The sequence below is a fragment of the Parasteatoda tepidariorum genome, chromosome 10 (assembly GCF_043381705.1).
Source record: "Parasteatoda tepidariorum isolate YZ-2023 chromosome 10, CAS_Ptep_4.0, whole genome shotgun sequence".
Classification (NCBI taxonomy): domain Eukaryota; kingdom Metazoa; phylum Arthropoda; class Arachnida; order Araneae; family Theridiidae; genus Parasteatoda; species Parasteatoda tepidariorum.
In genome coordinates, this window is record NC_092213.1 from 64,357,422 (window position 1) to 64,379,058 (window position 21,637).

The following is a 21,637-nucleotide window of genomic DNA, read 5'->3' on the forward strand; positions in this document are numbered from 1 at the left end:
ATTGACGTTAGTATTCTGAAGTCACTGATAAATATTGAAACAATAATAAAACATGTTTATATGTATCACATTAAGAAACTCAATAAATAAAATATAGTGGCAAATTTTATTTTTGTAAAAGTAGTTTCATGTTTTGTTTCTTTTAAAACATTATTCTTTAATATACATTTTAAATTGTAAAATTGTTTTTATTAGCATTATTAAATTATTTATAGTATTATATTTGTTAGATCACACTTTTTTGTTGTATAAGTTATACAGAAAAATTTAAATTAGAATTTCAGTTAACTTTAAAGGCTATTTGCTAAATTTATTTATTCTATTTCAGTTAAAGTACTGAATCAGAAAAAGTTTTAAAACGAAAATTTTTTATATTGTTCTTCGATTTTAAGTATGCTAGTCAATAAAATAGTTGACATTCGTAATTTTTGTAGGTTTTAAATGATGTGTGGGTGTCTTTTCCTTCATGGTCAGAAGATTCTACTTTTGTTACCTCTTGCAAAACTCAATTTGAGGAAATTATGTATCGATGTGAGGATGAAAGATTTGAAGTAAGAATTTAAATCTATAAATCAAATTGTTGAGTTATTTATTTATTCGTAACATAATTTCTATAATTTCATTCATTCTGTTTTATATATATATTTGCTGTTAAGTTATGAAATAGCTGTTCATTCAGTTTGCTTTTATTATTCTTTTACTAAAACAACTCTGATTTTTTTCAAAATGTCTCTAAAGTAATTTTTTTTCATTGTTGTCTCATTCTTCTGATTTCTTTTTATCATTATCTCATTCTTCTGATTTCCTTTTATCGTTATCTCATTCTTCTGATTTCATTTTATCATTATCTCATTCTTCTAATTTCATTTTAGAATTATATTAATCATATGTGATTAGATTCTGTAAGCTTCTTTCATAAATTTAGCAATTATATATCTATTTTTAGATGGATATGGCGATTCAATCAAATTCTTATGCTATACAGTTGCTTGAAAATGTTCAGAAGAAAATATCTAAAATGAGTGCTGAAGATAAAACAGTGATGACATTAGATGATACTTTAGGTGGTACGTCCACTGTATTATATCAAAGAGCTCTCCATCGGTAAACTCAAGTTTTATTTGTATTTTTTTTCAATAAAGCAATACTAGGAAAATTCCTAACTTTTTTAAGGCAACCTGTAGATATTTAATGATGAACATTTTAGTGTTGGAATGTATGTGTGTATCTATATAATTTATCTGTGTAACTATTGTAACGTTTGGAAATTAGAAACTTTTTCATTTGAAAATACCTTACTTAACATGTTGATTAACATGATTGATTTTAAATTTAATGTCTTTATTTAACATTTTTTTTACTTGGAATTTTTATGTTTGTTGTACAGAGTTTTATTTATAAAATTTAGCTTTATTGAAATTTTATCACATTAAGAAATTTTTATGATTATGATTAACATTTTATTTAATTGGGTTTTACTTTATAAAACTTACATTAATGCTACTCTGAAAATTGCATTTTATTAAAATGTTGTTTGTTAAATGTTAAAGCACTTCTGTTGGGAAAAGTGATATTTTTATTATACAATATAAATACTGATTTAATCTTATACAATATTTTCTAGCTTATATGGAGATAAACTAGAAGAACTTCTGGTAGGACTAAAGCGAAATCCTGTTGTGGCTGTACCTATAATTTTAAAAAGGTATTTGAAATATTTTTAATTGGAAATTAAAGAGATTTTTCTCCCTGTTCAGTCATTTTATTACTTTGACTGAGATTGAAAAAAAGTAAGATGTGTATGTTCTAAAACTTAATTGTATTTCATTAAAGAAGGAAAAACAAAACTGTAAAAGAAAAGCCTTAAACTGAACACTTTTACTTAACTTATACAAAAATTAGATCAAATGTGCACTATTCTGAAGCACTCAAAATGCTCTTCCTTTAATACAAAATAATATGCTATCGAAATAAGGATTGCAAAAAAAAAAAATAATTTTTTTTTTTCAATATCAGGGGTCTGTCCGGGGCAAATTTACTACCGTTTAGCGGTACCTTCACAAAATCAGCTTAAGGAAAAAGGGTAGTTTCACAAAATACTTTTAAAAGAGCAAATTCTAAGATTCTTATGTTTTTTTTTTAAATTCAACTTTAAATTTAATTATGGATAATCAATTTTATGGATATTTAAATTTGGATACAATTTTAAGCCAAAAATTTTACAATAGAAAAATTGTTTTTGAACATACGGGAAAAATATATGTGGAAATTTACCAGTCATAAATTATTTTTATTTGTTGTATTAAAAATTATTTTTTTATTTACCCATTTTTGTGTTGATTTTTTAATATAATTTTTAATTTTCACAAATTATATCTTAATTTTCACAAAATAGGTACCTTTTAAAAAAACCTAGACAGACCCCTGAATATGTTATTTTGTGAATAGTATGCCTTTGACGATAAAAAATTATTTTGATTTCCTTTAAAAACAAACAAAATCTATCTTATATTTTGGTCCTGTTTATATCATTTTCCTGATTTTAATATCAGTTACCTTCTCCCAAGCTGTTCCTTATGTATTTCATTTTTTATTGTTTTGAAATTATTCTGGCTCAAAATTTATATTTTAGAAGGGAAAAAAAATAGTGATAATATATGATACATAAAAAATTCTTTTTGCACATATTTTTAGACTCAGAGGGAAAGAAGAAGAATGGAAGGAAAAGCAAAAAGAATTTAATAATCATTGGAGATTGCAGATTGACAATTATTACCTTAAATCACTTGATCATCAAGGAATTAATTTTAAACAGACTGATTGCAAATCATTCCGTTCTAAAGGTATTTTGAAAGAAATGGAAATGGTTTATGCTGAAGTAAGTTTATTTTTAATGTATAGAATAAATTTATTTTGTGTAAGAATTAGTGCATTTTGTTTCATCAATTAAAAATCAATTATTTGAAATCTGTTTACATTAAAATTTCTTCTAAATTGAAAGTTAATATTTTTATGATAAAATACTACATTCTTAAAGCTTTGATTTATAAATTTAATTTTTTAAAAAAGGCATGTGTTTAAAAAATTGCAAAAGTTTTTTACCAAGTGTTTAGATTTGTTGCTGTTAAAATTAATGTTTTCTTTTAGAAGAAATAGAAAAATAATTTGTTATTCTATGTTTTTTCATCAATTTTAATTCAGATATTTTATTTTTGTCTGCATTAAAATTATTTGCTTGCTGTATTTTCAAAGTTAGAATTTTTCATTTTTTATAATTAAATGCTGAATTCTTATAGTATTGTCTTGTAAAAATATTAAAAAAAAAAAAAAAAATANGATAAAAATTTAAAGCAAAAAAAAAAAGAATATGAGAATAAGAAAAGAAAATGTAAAAAAATTTTAGTATTGTTAAATTTTGCTGTAGGTAAAAATATTGTTCTCTTTTAGAAAAACAAAACTTTTTTTCTTGATTCTATGTTTTAAAATTGAATATTTGATATTTGTTTACATTTAAGTTCTTCAAATTTGAATAGGAATTTAAAGTTGGACTGAAATTACTATTGAGTTGTAAAATAAATAAGTTTTTGCAGATGTTAGATTTGCAGGGTGCGTACAGACTCCTTATACTCCTTGGAAATTAAAAAGTCTCCAAGGAGTACTTGGAGCTACTTAGATTTCCAAATTAGTCCTTAGAAACTCCTTAGATTATTGCTTTGCATAGATGAACTTACTAAGTCCGCTGATGAATTTGCTGTCCAAGCTGGGAAACTAAATGATATGCAGTGGTGCAAGTGCTGCACCAATTGTGGAAACATGCTCCAAATTGAAGTAGTTGGCTTAAATTGCTCCAAAAAGGATGTTTTCCCCTGGGTATCGTGAAGTCACAATTTTGCGGCAACCAAGCTACTGCCATGTGGGTTGCTCTGGATTCAGTGGGAAGGATTCTTGCACTTTCATATGCAGCTCTGCTTTATTTTGCAAGATATTCTCAATTTCAGGCTTCATTTTCCACTCTCTGAAATGGAACCGAAACTTCTCTCGAAATTTCGGGGATCAACTAAACATTGCCAAATTTTAATAACAAGAGAAAATTTTATTTCTCTTGTTAATTTCATAGTTATTGAAGTGCTATCAACTTCGTCAATGGCAAGCTAATGGCCTTCTTGCGCTATTCTATTTATAGATTAGTACCATGATCTTTGAATTAATTTGAGGGACCATTCACTAAGTACATATTTTCATGTTGATCCTCAGAGCAATCAAGAATCACAAAGCTTCATAACCTCAAAATTTCAATCTCCCCTTTATTCATTTAATTTAATAAAGATAAAAATTAATTGAGTTTCTTAAACATAATAATTTTATCTGAGGGACTATCCACTAATTGCATATTGTATTTAAACATTGATTTTACTTAATTGATTTTTTTTAAATAATATTTTTCTGTTTTTTACTTATTGCATTTTATTGTATTATTACTTTCAAAATTTTCGGTGCTCTTAATTTGTTCAAGGAAAAAACTTAATAATATTTAGAGGCAAGCATGAAGAGAGGGGCTTTCAATATTTTAAATGCAGCAAAAAATCTTATGTTTTTCAGATTTGTCATTCAAAAATACTTTAATTCATCTCTTAATGATTTAAAACAATTGATATACAGAAATTTTAATTATCACAGATTTGTGAAATATTATGAGTGTAGGGACAATATAATAATTTACTTCTGACAAGTTTTTTTAGCTTTAATGCTCATTGAATTTGCATTTAAAAATTATTTAATTTTTTTTAATCTTTTCATTAATGAAATACTGTACTAGGTAACCAATTTTAATAAAAAATTTTTAGGGGCCATTCACTAATTTACATTTGTAATAAAAATTTATTGAAGTTTTCTTAATTTGCTTAATTCTTTACATATTTTTATGAATTCAGTATGATCAATATTAATCTTGTTAATGTTTTGTTGAATATGCTATTACCAATAACATTTATTAAAATTTTAAAGGAAAATACACTCGATAACCTTAAATAATAGTTAAATTAATTAGTCTTGAATTACCTTTTGCAGAATTAAATAAAGTAATTATTAATTTGGAAAATAGTATGAGCCACGAATTTATTTAAATTGCTTTTGCCAAAATCTCTTTTTTTTCCTTTTTTTTTTAAAGAAATATTTTGGCTATATTAAATTAATTTTTAGGTCTTTTCCAAACTGAGACACCATTGATTCACTTGCTGTATGATGAAATGGTGTCTCTAGTTAAGGCATTGTTAGGGCGTTTTTTAAAGAGTTCTGCTTTTCTTAGTTTGTCAGGAAAGGACTTAAAATCATTGTATGTAGAAAACACAGATATTTGACAAAATTCAAATTTAATAGATGTTGGACTAGATACCACAAATGTGATGACATCCTTATCTTCAGAAATTTTTTTTTATGTATTTAGGAAAGCTTTTAGCAAAGCTTTTTAAATCTCTTTTGTGCATACCACATGGGAATGCCGATGTTGAAAGAAGTTTTAGTGTGAACAAAAAGCTACTTAACAGTAGGGCAAGTTTAAATTCACATAGTATTAATGGTTTGAGACAAGCTGTGTCACATATCAACAAAATAGGGGGTTTAAATAACTTTAAAGTTGACAAAGATATGATTACAGTGGCTCGTGCAGCATTTAAAAATTATTCTGCTCGATTAGAGATTGAGAAAAAAGAAAGTGAAAAGAATGTGAAAACACTAAAACTGAGGAAAGCAGATTGAAAGCTGCTGAAATTGATTTGCAAAAAAAAAGTTGAAGGCTTCTCAGGATCTCTTAGCCACAGCTGAAAAAAATATTAAAGATGGGTTAAATAATAAAGACATGTTATAGAAAGCGAACAAATCCTCTTATCTGAGGAAAAGTCGAGGATAGCAAAATATTTAACAGCATTGGAAGATACCAAATAGAAACTTAATTTTTTAATGCAGGGACCTTCATAAAAATAAAAAAAATAAGAGATTTTATTAATGAACAAAATTGAAAATTCTTGTTTTAATTTTTTTTATTACATATGTTCCAAATCTTCGTTTTGCTGCTCCAAAATTACTTTTTTGTTACTCCAAAGCCATGTTTAGCCACTTACACCACTGGATATGATTTAGCTGTCAAAATCTAACAGTTTAAGAAAACTTTTAAAAGAATAAAAATTGAATTGCAAGAGTTAGAAGAAGAAAAATAATAGCAAATGATTTTACATGTTACAAGCAAAGTTAATTAATTTGCTGTGATTTTTTTTTGTTGGTATAAAATGCCTTCGATTTTCTTATGTATTCAAATTTAAAAATATAAGATTGGTAGGTTTTTATGTCAATCCTTAACATCTGTACTTTAACAAGATTTATTAAAATATTTGAAATTGGAGAATGTATTTATGTGTCAAAGTGATAACTTAATTTATTTTTCTTGAAGTTTGACAAAGTCAAAATTTATTTCAAAAGGGATAGAAATTAAATTCAAAATATACATTTTTGCAAGTTCCTTATAATAACTGCTTTTTAATTTTTAAAAAAAATTATCTTTTACACAAAGTTTTTAAATTTTTGATAAGTCCTTAAAATTTTGGACTCCTTAGATACTCCTTGGATTTCTTCTTCTGATCTTTGTATGAACCCTGCATTTGTTAGAATTGTTATTTTCTTTTAGAAAAAAGAAAATGATGGTTTTGACTCCAGTGCTCCTCACTTTCTGTTAGAATTCAAAGACTTGACTGTACTTTCTGATGCTCTTAATCTTATGGGCCAATATTTGAAAAAATTACCTGGTATGTTTTTGCTTTTACTCCTTATTACGTTTACTTATGATTCAATTTATAATGAAACATACATTTGTAGGGTTCCCACAGTCCTTAAAAACAGCTTAATTTTTATTTTGGAATATAAGGGCTTTTAAAAGTACTAAATTTCGGTACAAGGTTTCTAAAGGTGCTTATTTTTTCAGCATCACTGTAGTTGACATGAACAATTTTTTAGTCTTACAAAAATATTTAAAGCAAAAAGTAGTTATTTTACAAAAGTAGTTATGTAACCATACCTCCAGAGTAGAGCATTTTAGAGAGACTAGAAAGAATGTGTGTGTGGGGGGGGGGAGCTACAGGCAAGAAAGCTTGTTCTTTCATTAATATATTCTTCCTTTTGCCTAGAATGATACTGTATGAGGAGAGTGAAGCATTCAAAAATAAAAGAATAGAGTGTGGACTAAGGGGATACTGCACATGGAAGAGATCATGTAATTTTTTGTGTGGGGGACAGTTAGTTCTAAGTAGAGGACCATTAACCGGTGAAATCAACATAGTTCAAGAAATTCGGTTCTACTGGTAGCGGATGTGCTTATGGGAACAAAGTAAAACCCTAAGATAAGAAGTATCAGCAAATATGTTTGAACTAGAATCCATAACTAAAATTAAGCAGATTTTTAGATAAAAATTTAAAGCTACTCAATTAAAAGATCCCAAACTTTTTGGTAATAATGTCTATTAGATTAAAATTTAAACTTAGATTTTAATAATATTTTTGTTCAATTAATATTGCAACTTAATGTACTTTTTAAAAAAAAGAATTCTATACAATTTTTGATTCCTTTAAAATTAGTGCATGTTTCTTGCTAGATTGTTTAGTAATATTATGTAAAGTTAATTCTTAAAAACAGGTTTGACTGTAAATAATTTTATGTAAAGCTCATGATAAAAATAAAAATAAAATATTTGCTGTTTAGCAATAATTTTAAAATGGTTAAGTGACATACTGTTTTCAATATTTTTTCACTAACATTTCCTGATAAAATGATATTACCGGATAACTTAATACCACTTTCAGTTTTATACTGTTAATTTGGGATAAAAATAAAACATCAAATCATAATAATAGTAGAGAATAATATTAAGAATGATAGAGGATAAAGAAATATCACAAATAAATATCTGTAAATGATGAAAAAATAAATAATTTATCAGTATTTGTTAATTACCTTACCAATTTTCTGGCCATAGGAATATGGTGATAACTTTGAAAAATCATTTTTGACCCTTTTATTTATATATTCCAGCCAGAACTAATATAAAAAAACCTATCGGTTTAAAAATTATAAATCTTCTCAAGCATAAGTGTATTTTTATTCTATATAAATTTTTATAAAAATATTTATTGCAATGAGTTTTAAAAAACATTAAATTAATTCTAATGGAAAAATAGTGAAATGATTTAAGGTGCTTAGATATTAGCAGGGCCAGTATTTATTTGAAATAGGACTTAATTTAACATGACATAGTTAAGATAACTGCTTTCATGCGTAACTCTAATTGAACTTTTTAGTATTATATATTTTAATATATACCCATGTAACATTCTATTAATGGAAAAGAAAGAATTTTTTTGGCATAACTGAATATTTAGCAAAATTGCCTCCATCTAAATATATGATGCAGTGAAATATAAAAACTTGTTCTTATAATTTTTTCTATGTTTTTTCCAAATTTCTTTATTTACTCTTTTTTTTTTAATAGTATATGGAAAAAAGTGTGAATCTTAATTTCTGCTCTTTAATTTTACAATTTAATTTCAATGAATTCATTAAAAATGGAATACGGATTAGTTTCATAGATGTCATTAACCCTTAACATTCTGAAAATACTTTTTTAAAAAACCCAACCCGGGTGGGCAAAAGTTGCCTGATCTACTTTGGTGAACCCTGTTAATTAGTAGAGTTATATCAGTACTTACACTATAATTAAATTGTTTTTTATAATTTTTTTATAGATTGATTTTTTTTTTAAAGAAAGGTAAATAATTGCCACTGTCACTGATTTACATGTGTATATTCGATGATAAACAATCATACTATTTTTAAGGCCCTTAATTTTTCAAAAAAGTCTTTAATTTTTTCAAAAAAAAAGTCCTTAAAAGTGCTTAGTTTTTGCTTACCCTGCAGTTCTTAGACAAGCAGCACTTGAGAGAATCTACACTATCCCAACGGAGGCTGTTCAAGTATATACGGGTGGAAGCAAGGACGAAAACAATCACACCGGGAGTGGGATCTTCATCAAATCTCAGATGAGCGAAATTAAGATCCAGAAAAGGAATCCCGACCACTGTTCCGTTTTTAGGAGCAAGCTTATTGCCATCAATGATGGACTTGCCCCAATACTGTCTCTTTCAATTCCGAAAGAGATTTGGATCCTTACCGACAGTAGAAGCGCTGTTTAGCACTTGGCTAGCTGGCACAGAGTGAGGGACAATACTAGCACGAACATCCTTTGTAAACTTTTACACCTCTCCAAATATTGTCGAATTCATGTACAATAGATACCCTCACACGTAGATGTATCAGGCAATGAAATGGCAGATAGTCTTGCCAAAGCAGGTGCAGCTGAGGCCACTGCGCTCTAGTGTCTCTTACCTCCTCAGAGCTCTTCTCCATTGCTAAAGCCAAAAATAAATCAGCATGGCTCACTCCACCCAGTCACAATTGGTACCAGGGTACCAGACCAGGTAGCTGTTTGACAGCTGACAAAGACCGTCAGTCTCAAACCGCCATCACACGTCTCCGCTGTGGACACCTGAAATCACTGAGGTACTCTGGAGGAGAAAAGTGCTTTGCCCTCTGTACCGAGTGCTCTTCTGCCCAGGCATCCCCTGAACATCTACTGGACTGCCTCGGTCTTTTAAAACAACACCTTATTGAAAGACCCTTACTTGTTTTAGACTTTTTGAAGGTGAACAATCTCATGGACCTTGTCTAGCTAGGCTTGAAATGGGGATTTGAAAGAAGAAGAGTTTTTGCTTTGTTAAAAGAGTGGGAACCCTGATTTAAAAACATGTTAAAAGACAAATTTTAAATTAAGGTATGGGCTTTTTAACTATAAATTTTAATGCTTTAAGCATTACCATTTAGTTGATATCCGATTACTGATTGCTTTTATAACCTATTAAACTGAAAAATTATTGTGATATTCATTTTTCTGGATTCCTTAGACCCTTGTAAATATTGGTTTAACTATATGTTTTTTAACTACTGAGTTGCAGCCCCAAGTCACGAAATTTTTTCAAATCACATTTTCCCACAAAATTTAACTTATATCCAATATTTCCTATTTCATAACTTTACTAAATTATGAATCAAACTTTCTCTATTTTAACAATATATATATATATATATTTAAAATAGAGAAAGTTTGATTNTTTATATATATATATATATATATATATTAAACTACTATTATTCCATGAAAAATTCATGAAATTTTAAAATTTCACATATTTTTATTGCAGCATTAGAGATGAACATTGTAAAATCTGAATTTGTGTTGATAAAATAATAATTTTGTAGTATATTAGTTTAATATGCATAGCGTAGCGTAAAAAGGGACATGAGTAAAAAAAAGCGTATAAAATCCTGTAATGGATATAAATCATATTTGGGCTGAAATTCTTAATTAGCGCTGAAAAATAAATGAAAAAGAATTTTAACTAAAAGTATCTATAAAAATGGGATCAATGCATAGAATAAAAAGATTTTATCTTCTAGGTTTGTGAAAATTTAAAAGTAAAATATTTATAAGAAACTTATAGATGAAGAGAAGAGTGTAAAAAATATAGCATACTAGTTTATTCTTAAGTTACAAGGCGGAATTTGTTACCCAATTTAGTGATGATGTCAGGCGGCTTTTCGTTAATCAAGAACTAATTTTACTACCCTATATTTCAATATAAAAAATAAGACATAAGAAGGGGGGGAAACGTTTTCAGAGCAAACAATGCGAAATAGGCACATAATTTCGGACAATTTTCTGTAAAAAATCTTTTTTTAAATACACCCATTGTGATTTCAAAATTATCACGCTGTGGGGTAAATAAATTCTTCTAATAGGCCGTATCAGCACATAGGCCACACATCGTGACAGTCAGAGATAGGCCATCGCCTATCTACCGGAAGTTACTGTACTTTTAAATACTTAAAAGTACGATGTAATTAGAATTTTAATGCTGCAAATATGGTAAATGCAATTCCTTAAATAAAAATCAACTAATCAAATATTTCGTGATGTCACTCTTATTTATTTCTTCAGGTGTATACCGAAATGATCGAAGTCGGATAGAATATCTTATCAGAAGTTTTATTCCTGATTTCTTTGGAGTTCCTAATACTTCTAAAAAGGAAGAAGATAATGCTACAGACAATGAAAGTGTCGCAGGTAAAATATTGATACCTTCATTTCCTCCATTATCTTCTTTTTCTCTTATGACACTGTCACAAATAATTAAATTTGGAAGACTCTCTTTTACACACAATATCCATATCTTATAACATAAAAGAATGTCTAAGAGAATTTTATTGTATTATTTGGTGATATAAACTTCTGAGTGTTTTTGTTGATATTTTCCAAAATGTAACACTTCAAAACTATTTTGTTGCTGACTGTGTTAAATGTATACTTATTTTCAGTGGCATACAAAGACATGTAGATGCTCATAGTAAAACTCCAGGTAAGACACGCGTGAAAAGAGGTGTGTAACAGTGTAATTAATGGTGGGGTGAAAAGGAATCTATTCAATTAATCTGAAAAATAAAGGAAAAATGCATATTTATCTATAGTTTAAATTTGTTGTCATGTGAACACATAAAAAAATTATTTTTCATGGATCTAAAAAAATATTTAAATTTAAATAGCCTGAACTCAGTTGTTTAGCTTATAGGTTTAATTTTTTTATTTTTTCTTTATTTAACCTACAGAAACATAGTTTCTACATAACATAATTGTGTTTCGTTGTAGAATGTGATGATAAAATGGAAGTTGATCAACCCAATGAAGAAAGAAGTGGAAATACTTCTTCTTCTGAAAATGGAACAGGCATTAAAGAAGTGTTGAGTGATCAAGAAGGATCAAATTCTGTTGATGAAAATGAATTGTCTGATGCATCAGAAAAAAGTAGTAGCTCGATTGAAGAGATTGATGTATTTGACAAAAGAGAATCTCTACTACCAATTGTTAAGGTATTAATATATTTGTAAAGGTATTGAAAATGTTACACTTTAAATGCCAGGCTTTATTCTTGTTATGCTTAAAATTTGATAAACTAATTAAATTTTGAAATGAAACATTCTCTTCACTACATAAATGTTAGATTACCACATTAGTTTATCATTCTTATTAAAAATATAAATTTGCTTTTGCATGATTAAATGTATATACATGATATTTATAGAATCGTATCAGATGCTTTGACCTTTTTTAGTAGAAAAAAACTAAATAAAACTAATATTTTTTTATTGCTTGCAGAAGAAATAGTTTTTATCTAGTTTCATATTAGTTTAATACAAAAATTTTAATATCAATTAGACAAACTTGGGTTTGCATTAAAATTTATATCAAAATTTTGCTGTTCTCTATAATTTTCTTAAATTGCAGTTTTATAGCAAAACTTTTTATGATTATAATCACAATATCTTTTTTTTTGTAATCTGACTCTTTTGACTAGACTGACTACAAATTGGGTCAAATTAAATTTAATTTTTTAAAATTGCACCTTCAGATGTGTGACACTTTTTTATGGTTAATACAAATATCAATCTAAATTATAATTTTGTTCTCATTTTAGAATGCTCCATATAGTTTGTTTTTTGTCAGCAAAACATGGTTTGTCTTTTTTCGACAATTTCATATTTTGTGTGAAAGATTATCTCGACTTCTATATGAAAGTTTGAAAAAGGATGATGAACTTAGACAAGGAGATAATGATGAAAAACTAAAGCATGGTATGATAATAAGTTCCAATTTTTCTTTCCAATTTATTTCCTAAAATTTAAATGTTTTTGCTTTTTTTTATTTATTGACAAAACAAAACAATAGTAATATTTTTAAAATTTAAAAACATAAACTAAATTTAAATAACATAATTTTACTTTTAAAATTAGGCATTTCTTTAAAACTAAATTCGATTTAACTTTCGGTTAACTTGTGCAGAAATGCTTACAGCTACAATTTTTCACAAAAACTGCAATTATTTGGTATATATTAGGTATTTAATATTAGGTAAATGTTATGTTATATTAGGTATTATACAATGTGTTTATAATTAAACTAGACTTACTCAAACACATCCGTAGATAGGCACTAAATTTGGTTAAAAATATATCAAGAAAGTTCATCCTAACAAAACATTTTATTTCAAAGAATCACCAATCAGAGTATTATAATGTGATTGGCTGAAACCAAAGGAAAGTTTTACTGTGACAAAGCTTAAAATATTAAAGTGATCTTCTGTACTAACTAAAATTAGCTAAACTATTTGTATTAATTTACAGCTTAATTATATATTATTTTATCTTAAAGTTTGTAAAGATGATTTCAAACTGTGCTGTGAGAATATTTTGCAAAAAATATTCACACCAATTTCTTAGAATTGCAGCGTAATTATAATTTATTGAAAGATACAAACTAAGTTTGTATCTATAAATGCTAATTCATTATTCATTTTCACAGTGTTGCTGCATGGTACAAAGTAAATCCATGATTATTTGAATTTCTTAAATTAAAAATTACCATGTTTAAAAAAATTCCCTAACGTAAACTTTTCACAAATTTCTAGAAAAAATGTTTAAAGAGGAGAAACTTTTATATTAATGTACTTTTTTTTATAAAAGCCATAGAAGGAAAACACTTGCAAAGATAAGAAATAAATTCTCTTGCTATTTATGATTTTGTTACACCCCTTACTTTGACATAATTTAAAAACGTGGTTTTTAACATTTTTATGTTACTAAAATGTGTGTATAGAAATAGTCAGCATGTTTCTTTCGAATGTGTAAAGCACAATACAATAGAGTACTGATTACGTGGACCAATTGGGATCAAAGCCGATCTGAATAATGAAAAATTCGAATAATTGGACATCTGTAAGGAACAGTTATGCGAATGTTTGTCAGTAACTTCCCTTCACACTTTTTCCAAACTTATGATTGACGATTCTAGTAGTGCTTGTTATGGCATATTACAGATGGTGTGTTTAAACGTTTTAATTTTAAAAAAAAATTTATTAGAAAACTGTTTCCTGATTTGCCACCCTTTATTGAAACTGGACGTAAAGGACGTGAGGCTCTATTTAAAGTGACCAAGGAACAAAAGAAGCCATTTTTTTACCTCTTTCAGAAAATGAGCATTCTAATTTATTTATTTATTGTTTTATTTATTTATTTATTATTATTATTTTTTGAAAAATGTAGGAAAAACATGTGGTTCTTAAACGATTCAGATAATTGGACAATCCAGTAAATTGCCGTTCAGATATTCTAGGCTCTTATTGTATATTGTGCTGAAATAAATCATTTTCTTAGTTTAAATGACTATTTAATGAGAATGATAAGAAAGGAAAATTTCAGAGTGTAAACAGAGAAAATTTCAGAGTATTCAGTACAGAGGAAAGTTAAAATTTATGTTTGATTACAGTATATAAGCATTTTGTGATTCAAAGAACTGCTAAAATACTTGTTTATTGAATGAAAAGAAAATTGTTTATTTTTTGGGTTTAATCAATGATGTGAAATATTCTAAAAATACTATGTTTGTTTAGTAGTAATAAATTTTTGTATTTATATCTTTTACCCCATCAAGAGTCTAAAATGAAGCCAGCTTACTCAGAATTGATTAGGATGTTAAGTCAATTATTAAGTGGTTCTATTGATTATGCTGAATTTGAAGAGGAGGCTCGATCACTTTTTGGAATTCATTGTTTTGTGAGCTTCACCATGGATAAGCTCATTAATTGCATTGTCAGACAAGTAACTATGATAAAATTATAATTTTATTTTAATTCCATTATGAATAGTGATGTGACATATGAGCTATAATTTCTTTTTAAAGAAGGAAATGTGTAGTTTTGTACTTCATTGTTCCTTCTAAATATTAATGAAACAATTGTTATATGTTTAAATGCGGACGTCTTAAAATAATGACTCTGTATTAAAGAATGTGGTTTTATTATTGATTTAGTTTGAATTATTTTTGATATATATATAAAATATACTTTAAATTGAAACCGTATGTATTTAAATATAACTAGCAACAAAATTTGTTATAAATTTGAACATTTAATTTAATAGGATCAAGCTATCTAAATAATTTGAAAAGTAAAGGAATCGTTCAGACTTCTGGAAAACCCACAAAGGATCGAAGAAATTTTAAATTTTCTGAAGAAAGAGATATAGGATTTTTTAGTGCAATTTGAAAAATGTATCCGGAAAAAAAATTGAAATTCATTACTCTTTCTTTCTTGCACAATTATTTTTATTTACTCTTCTACCTTCTAATAAAAGAAATGTTTCCAAATTAGGTGTGTAGTAAAGGAAAAAGTTATTTTGTCAAAATTGTTCCTTTACTGTGTATAGTGCACAAAAAAATAAACCACCCTGAATAACTCTCGATCTAATGATCGAATCTGCACGTTCTAGGACTCATTCTTAATGGTTTGAGTTAGGAGAGGTGACTGCAAATATGCTAATTAATCAGTGCAAACGATATTTTAAGTTAAGAAATCAGCCATAAAAAAGTGCTCTCTTTGTATAAACATACCTTTTAATTGGCAGTTTCTGATTTTTGATCCCTAAAATATAGAGGTAGACACAGTCTTGGAAATATAGTCCTAATAGTTTGCTCAAGAGAGCATTCCCAAAGCTTATACCACTTAATGTTTTAATTTTACTTTTTGTGTATTTCGCCATATTTCGAGAACTTTTAACGCAAATAGAAAAAATTTTTGCACTTTATTATAAAGGCCATCCAAGAATAATTTTATGCAAAAAATAACTTTTAGTAAATATTGATTATTTTTTCTTATTTTATCTATTAATAGTCAAACAATACTATTTTTTACATGATTTTATAGAATGTAAAAGTCAAAATAAAAAATTTTAGCAAAATCTATTAAATATTTCCTGATAAATCGAATTTTAAGCATATGACTTTTTTAACATTCATATATTTAAAAAGGTATTTTATATTTAAAACGATATGTTAAGCAACTCCCTTGAATAAATAGGATTGAGTGCTAGAAGGTGAAGAACCGATCATTAAATCAAAAATTATTCGGGTACATTGTGTATGCATTCAGAAAAAAGGATTATTTCTGAATTTTATGTTAGCAAATGCATGTAAAAAATGCAAGCATATTAAATAAAAGAGTAGAATAATAAAACTAGAATACTAAATACTGCATATAGAGAAAAAAAACATTTAAATTCATGTAAAAATGAAATAAAATGCTTAGTTTCGCCTTAGCTCATTGTATAATTTTCTTAATTTAAACTTTGTTAATTGATTTTACTCTGCTTAATATTTTACTGACTAGTACTTACAAATGAGCAATAACAGCATATTTTTGGGAATTGTTTTTCTACCTATGAACTCTAAATGTAATTTTTTTACTCTTCATTTCTTGTTTCTTTAGTTCTAAGTACTAATAGCATTTTTCAATATCTTTGCATTAATGCTGTTGTATGTCTTCTCATTATTTTTGAACCTTACTTTAAAAGTTCTGTAAAAAAAATTAATGTTTAGCTTCAATTGATCAGAAAAGTTTTCCTGTAATGTTATTTATGCAATTTCAGCTGCAGCTTGTGGTAAGTGACGAACTTTGTAAAGTGTGTACATCATTGTTCTTTACGCACATGAAAAACATATCTGAATCTCCTTACATATCACTGCTTGAACAATCTCACATGGGATCTGATTACTTAAAGAAAGTGGAAGCTGAATTATGTGACGAAAATTGTTTTCAAGTTGTATGGGTATGTGTTAGTACTTTTGATATTGATGTTTGACAAATGATATTTAAAAGTATTCTTAAAAATATTTAAAATGCATTGTTTTACTGCAGTTTTTATTATCTAGTTATTTTTGTTACATTCTATAACGGTTCATCTTGCTCCTCTTCTTATTAATTTATTAAAGAAGCTAATATCACCTTAGCTTTTTTTATGTCTCTTTAAAATTGACTTAGGGATTTCATTAAAATAATGCCATATGGCTGTCGAATTCAAATCAGTAGCTGTAAATAAGTGAAGAAAAACAGAAGAAAGAAAGAAAATACAGAAGCACAATAGATTTCTTTTTAATTTAAACTCAGTAGGGTAGAGGAAAGAGTTCCAATTAACGTCATTCAAATTTTCCAAAAATCGAAAATAAGAACTGATTAAAAAAATAATAAAATTACCTTAAAATCTTCTTAAATTTTAATGATGACCTACAAATTGTATATTTATAATAAATTTTATTAAATAGTGGAAAGATTGGAAATTTAACACATAATTTACTTGCGCATTAATCTTAATGGATTCACTTAAAATATTCCATAATAACGATTTCAGTTGATTCAATTTTACATTATTAACAAAATGTTCAATATCATCAATAGCACTAAATAAGTTATTTTTAAAGTTTGTTTGAGTTTCCACAAACTTTTTTAGATTATTAATCATTTTTATGGCTTCAGAAAGGACACCTATTGGATCATCTATGTTCTAACCTGGAATTTCATCATAATCAATTACGGAAGAAACTTCTTGCTATATTTTAAATAAATGTTGATCTAATTCCTTGGAAACCGAGAGATCTTTGGTTCAAAGATATCTTTAAAAATAAAATTTACTTAGCAGAAACAATTATCAATTATGCTGCAAATCACTTCTTTCCATGCTTTGCTAACCATTCTACTGGCATTTAGCAGATTAATACTAGTTTTTCTTCTTCTTTTGATTAAATAAGATTGTTGACAGTTGCATAGGGAAAAGAACTTAAGAAATTGGTTAAATGTTTTGATTTTTGCTTAGTTCAATTTCGAATTAACCAAATGGTTAAAATATATATATATATCATATTCTAAATATGTAGGAAATTTTAACATTAGTCCTAACCTCTTCCGTTACCAAATTTTTTCAAAAAAAGATGCAGAATATCAACATTTTTTTTTATTAATAAATGCAAGGAACTGAAACAAAACATAATACACAAGTTCTAAGTTGAAATTTAAAATTTTTTATGCGTAAAAAATATTTAATTTATCATCAGTTTATTATCCCAAACTATCACAGGCAAATGAAAAAAAGTTAAATATTAGTCTTTGTATATGTTCACATCTTCATAATCTAAACTATTATCTGCCTTACTTTCGCTCACAAGCGCCATTTTTTTACTTTTTTTTCTATGTAAATTCATCAAACATTATATATACAATTGTCCAAAACACTTCTTCAGTCCCACAAATAACAAAACTCCCAAACAAATGTTGGCAAACTTCCAGTCAAAGCAGATTATTATTATTTTTTGTTTTCCTTCTGGCCAAAAAAAAAATGTGATAAAACTAAAAGTATTGATGAATTCTGCTATGCCCGAGTTTACTCAGGATAATAAATATTTGCAAGATATACATACCCGGTTTAACTCGGTATAATAAATATTTGAGAGATATACATACCCGAGTTAACTCATGATAATGAATATTTGAGAGATATACATACCCGAGTTAACTCGGGATAATCAGGGAAGCGGTTAGAAACAAAGTTCAAGGGAATTAACACTACTTTGAATTACCCAATATTTTGAATTTTCTATGTTAGAATCAAAAAGAATCAACTGTAATGAAACTGAAAAAATTTATGTGCTAATTTCTTTAGTAAAATATCTTTACAAGACAGCCATTCCCTTTTAGAAAAAATATTTGTTCTTAAAATTACTTTGTAAAACCTCGTATTCTCAGGAAATTAATTATTCTTTATTCCATTTCAATGTTTATTTCACAGCAAATTAGAGGATAATTTTTCAAACCAAACTTTAAATCTCTTTGCTTTATTTTAAATAGTAAAAATTTGGCATTAATTATTCTTTATTCCATTTCAATATTTATTTCACAGCAAATTAGAGGATAATTTTTCAAACCAAACTTTAAATCTCTTTGCTTTATTTTAAGTAGTAAAAATTTGTCATTGATTAAAATGATACCATTTGTTGAAGCTTTAAGGATTTTTCAATAAATTTAACTATGATTTTTCAATGTAATAAGTTTTCATAAACAAAATTTTATGTTTCGAAATACAATGAATATGTTATGTTTAATTTACTTTTAAAATCAATTATTTAATTTAGCCTTGATATATTTGTTTTTAGCATAAGAAACACCTGACCCTCACCATTCAATTGATTGAAAAGGATGAATGTGATGAAAGCATTCCTGATCCTTGCGAGACAGAAAGATGGTCTCAATACCTTGAATCTTATGTTTCAGTTGACACTGTTTCAGAAGAAATATTAGCTGAGACTGCAGGGTTACCAGTATTTCTACCTAGGTAAAATCTTTTTTTTATATATATTTCGTTTATTTATTTTAACATAAAATTTCTCAAACTGTGTTTTGCTCTGAAGGGATAGGTACTTATTCAAGACTTTTTTAGGCTCTTATATAATATCAAATTATGCATAAAATATTGAAAAATAAATCTCATAAAATTTTTAAATTAATATTGAATTTTATTCTGGCATTTCAGAACATATTTAAATGCTTTATGCTTACTGTGAATTTTTTGTTTTGTTCATCAAATTATATATACTTTTATTAATTATCATTTTTATTATTATCTATTTCATTCTAAAATTTTTACTCGCGATTTGATATATATATGGTTTATTTGATATATATATGGTTATGGTTTATATATGGTTTATAAAATATTGTTGCTTGTTTTCTTGAAATAAATGTGTCTTAGCTTAAATATCAATAATGAAAAATATGTAATTATTCTGATCAAAAACCATAAAATTACAACAAAAAAAAGTTTTTTTTTTTAAATTTTTTATGAAAGAATGAGTTTGATTTTTAATGAAAAAAAAATTTTTTTTCATGCTCAACATTTTATTTTGTAACTCTTTTGGGTGAAATCCACAAAACAACTTCACCCTTAAAATACAACTTGCTTCCTTTTGCTCAAAATTTTTGTTTTCATAATAACTTAAACTTTTTTGAGCTTAACTTTTTTTAATTAGAAAAAAGTAATCAATGCATGTGAAGAAAACTAATTAATGCTCAATGATACACTATTTCTTGCTCATTATTAAAACTTCAGTTTCGTAACAAATGAAAAATAAACTTTGAACTCGTTTTATACAAACTGTTACACAGTATATGTTTTTTTTTTATGAAATTTTTAAAATTTTGCTAAGCAGGTTATTACTTTATATTCCTGAACTAAATATCTACCTAATTTGTGGTATAACAAAAAAAAAATATTATAAGTTTTATAAATTGTATTTTGCGGAAAAGATTTATTTGGCATATTTTACTTTGAAATTTATCTGAGAAAATCTCCTTTTTGCAGAAATCTTAAACGTCAGCAAGAATATTGGAAGAGGAAAGTGGACATTGTTGAAAGACTGTGGAAAACTCGGCACTCGTCTTCTTTCTTAAAGAAAAATCTTCCTTATTCCTTAAAGAGAAAAGCTGCCATCCTTGCAAAATCTTTACAGAATAAAATGAGGCGACTCTCTGACAAGCCTTTAGACGATGTCCAGGAATCTGAACCAATGGAAACAACAAATGAAATCATTGATGAACCTACATCAGAACTTGAAACAGATAAATCTAATGAGGGAAAGAAAGGAATCAATGAAGATAAAGATGAAGAAACCGACGTTGCTAAAAATAATGCAACGAATGAAGACAAAAATGAAAAAAGCAATCAAGACCAAAATGAAGTTAGAAATGAAGAAGCAAATGAAATTATTAATAAAGAAGTAAATGAAATTATAAATGAAGAAGCTAATGAAAATAAAAATGAAGAAGCTAATGAAGAGGAAAATAATTCCAAAGATCAAGTATTATTAGTTGATTTGAATAATGAACAAAAGCTTAAAGAAGAAGTTGTAAGTGAAAATAGCACTGTTGCCAATGATTATTTAGAATCTAAGAATAATCCCGAAGAAGAATGTGCACTTCCTGAAAATATTGAAATAAAACAAGAGCCAATAACTCCCCCACCTGATGTTGTTGAAGATGATGTAAACGCTCAGATTCACCTAGAAAGCGAACGAGCATCTCATATTCTAGAAGCTGCTCTAGAAACAATCAACGTTGAAGAAGTTGCTGAAGAAATCGTTGCTGAAGATTCTGACAAATCAGCGATGCAAAAAGATGAAGAAATGGATACCAGTAGTGAAATTAAAACAGATTCTGAAGTTAGGATCGAAGAACAACCTTCAAGGTCGAAAGAGCGGCGAGTGTCTGGGGGGACACCTAGGTCAAGAAGAAGACTTGCTAGCAGTTATATTAGAAGGAGAACAAAGAAAGCAAGAACTGCTCAATTGATGAGAGAGAAAAAGAAGCGACAAATGTTAGAGTCAGAGTTTGATGAAGTGCTCTTTGAGTATGCACATTTTTCTACCCTATCTGCTGAAGATAAATATAGATATTTGGCTCTGAAATCTGTAATAGTTGTTGATGAGACTGAGGTTTCTTTTGTAAAGGGGAGCTATAAAATGCAATTTCTTCACAATAAAGATTCGTTTCTCTATCGCAAGAATTCTTTGACCAAATCAAAGGAGGTAAGCTTAGCACTTTAGTCTTTTTCATT

The 21,637-nt window shown here is 27.1% G+C and overlaps 1 protein-coding gene across 1 annotated transcript in view; it reads left to right on the forward strand.

Annotated features, from left to right (window-relative positions):
* The window catches only part of LOC107436511 (paired amphipathic helix protein Sin3b), a 42,496-nt gene that overhangs the window by 16,541 nt on the left and 4,318 nt on the right, over positions 1-21,637 (forward strand). Inside the window, exons 13-24 of the mRNA XM_043050337.2 lie at positions 435-551; positions 947-1,104; positions 1,625-1,705; positions 2,695-2,878; positions 6,677-6,794; positions 11,094-11,219; positions 11,799-12,019; positions 12,625-12,781; positions 14,637-14,803; positions 16,628-16,807; positions 19,182-19,360; positions 20,387-21,608. Of these exons, the coding sequence (XP_042906271.1) occupies positions 435-551; positions 947-1,104; positions 1,625-1,705; positions 2,695-2,878; positions 6,677-6,794; positions 11,094-11,219; positions 11,799-12,019; positions 12,625-12,781; positions 14,637-14,803; positions 16,628-16,807; positions 19,182-19,360; positions 20,387-21,608 (2,910 nt within the window). The remainder of the gene's footprint in view (positions 1-434; positions 552-946; positions 1,105-1,624; positions 1,706-2,694; positions 2,879-6,676; positions 6,795-11,093; positions 11,220-11,798; positions 12,020-12,624; positions 12,782-14,636; positions 14,804-16,627; positions 16,808-19,181; positions 19,361-20,386; positions 21,609-21,637) is intronic.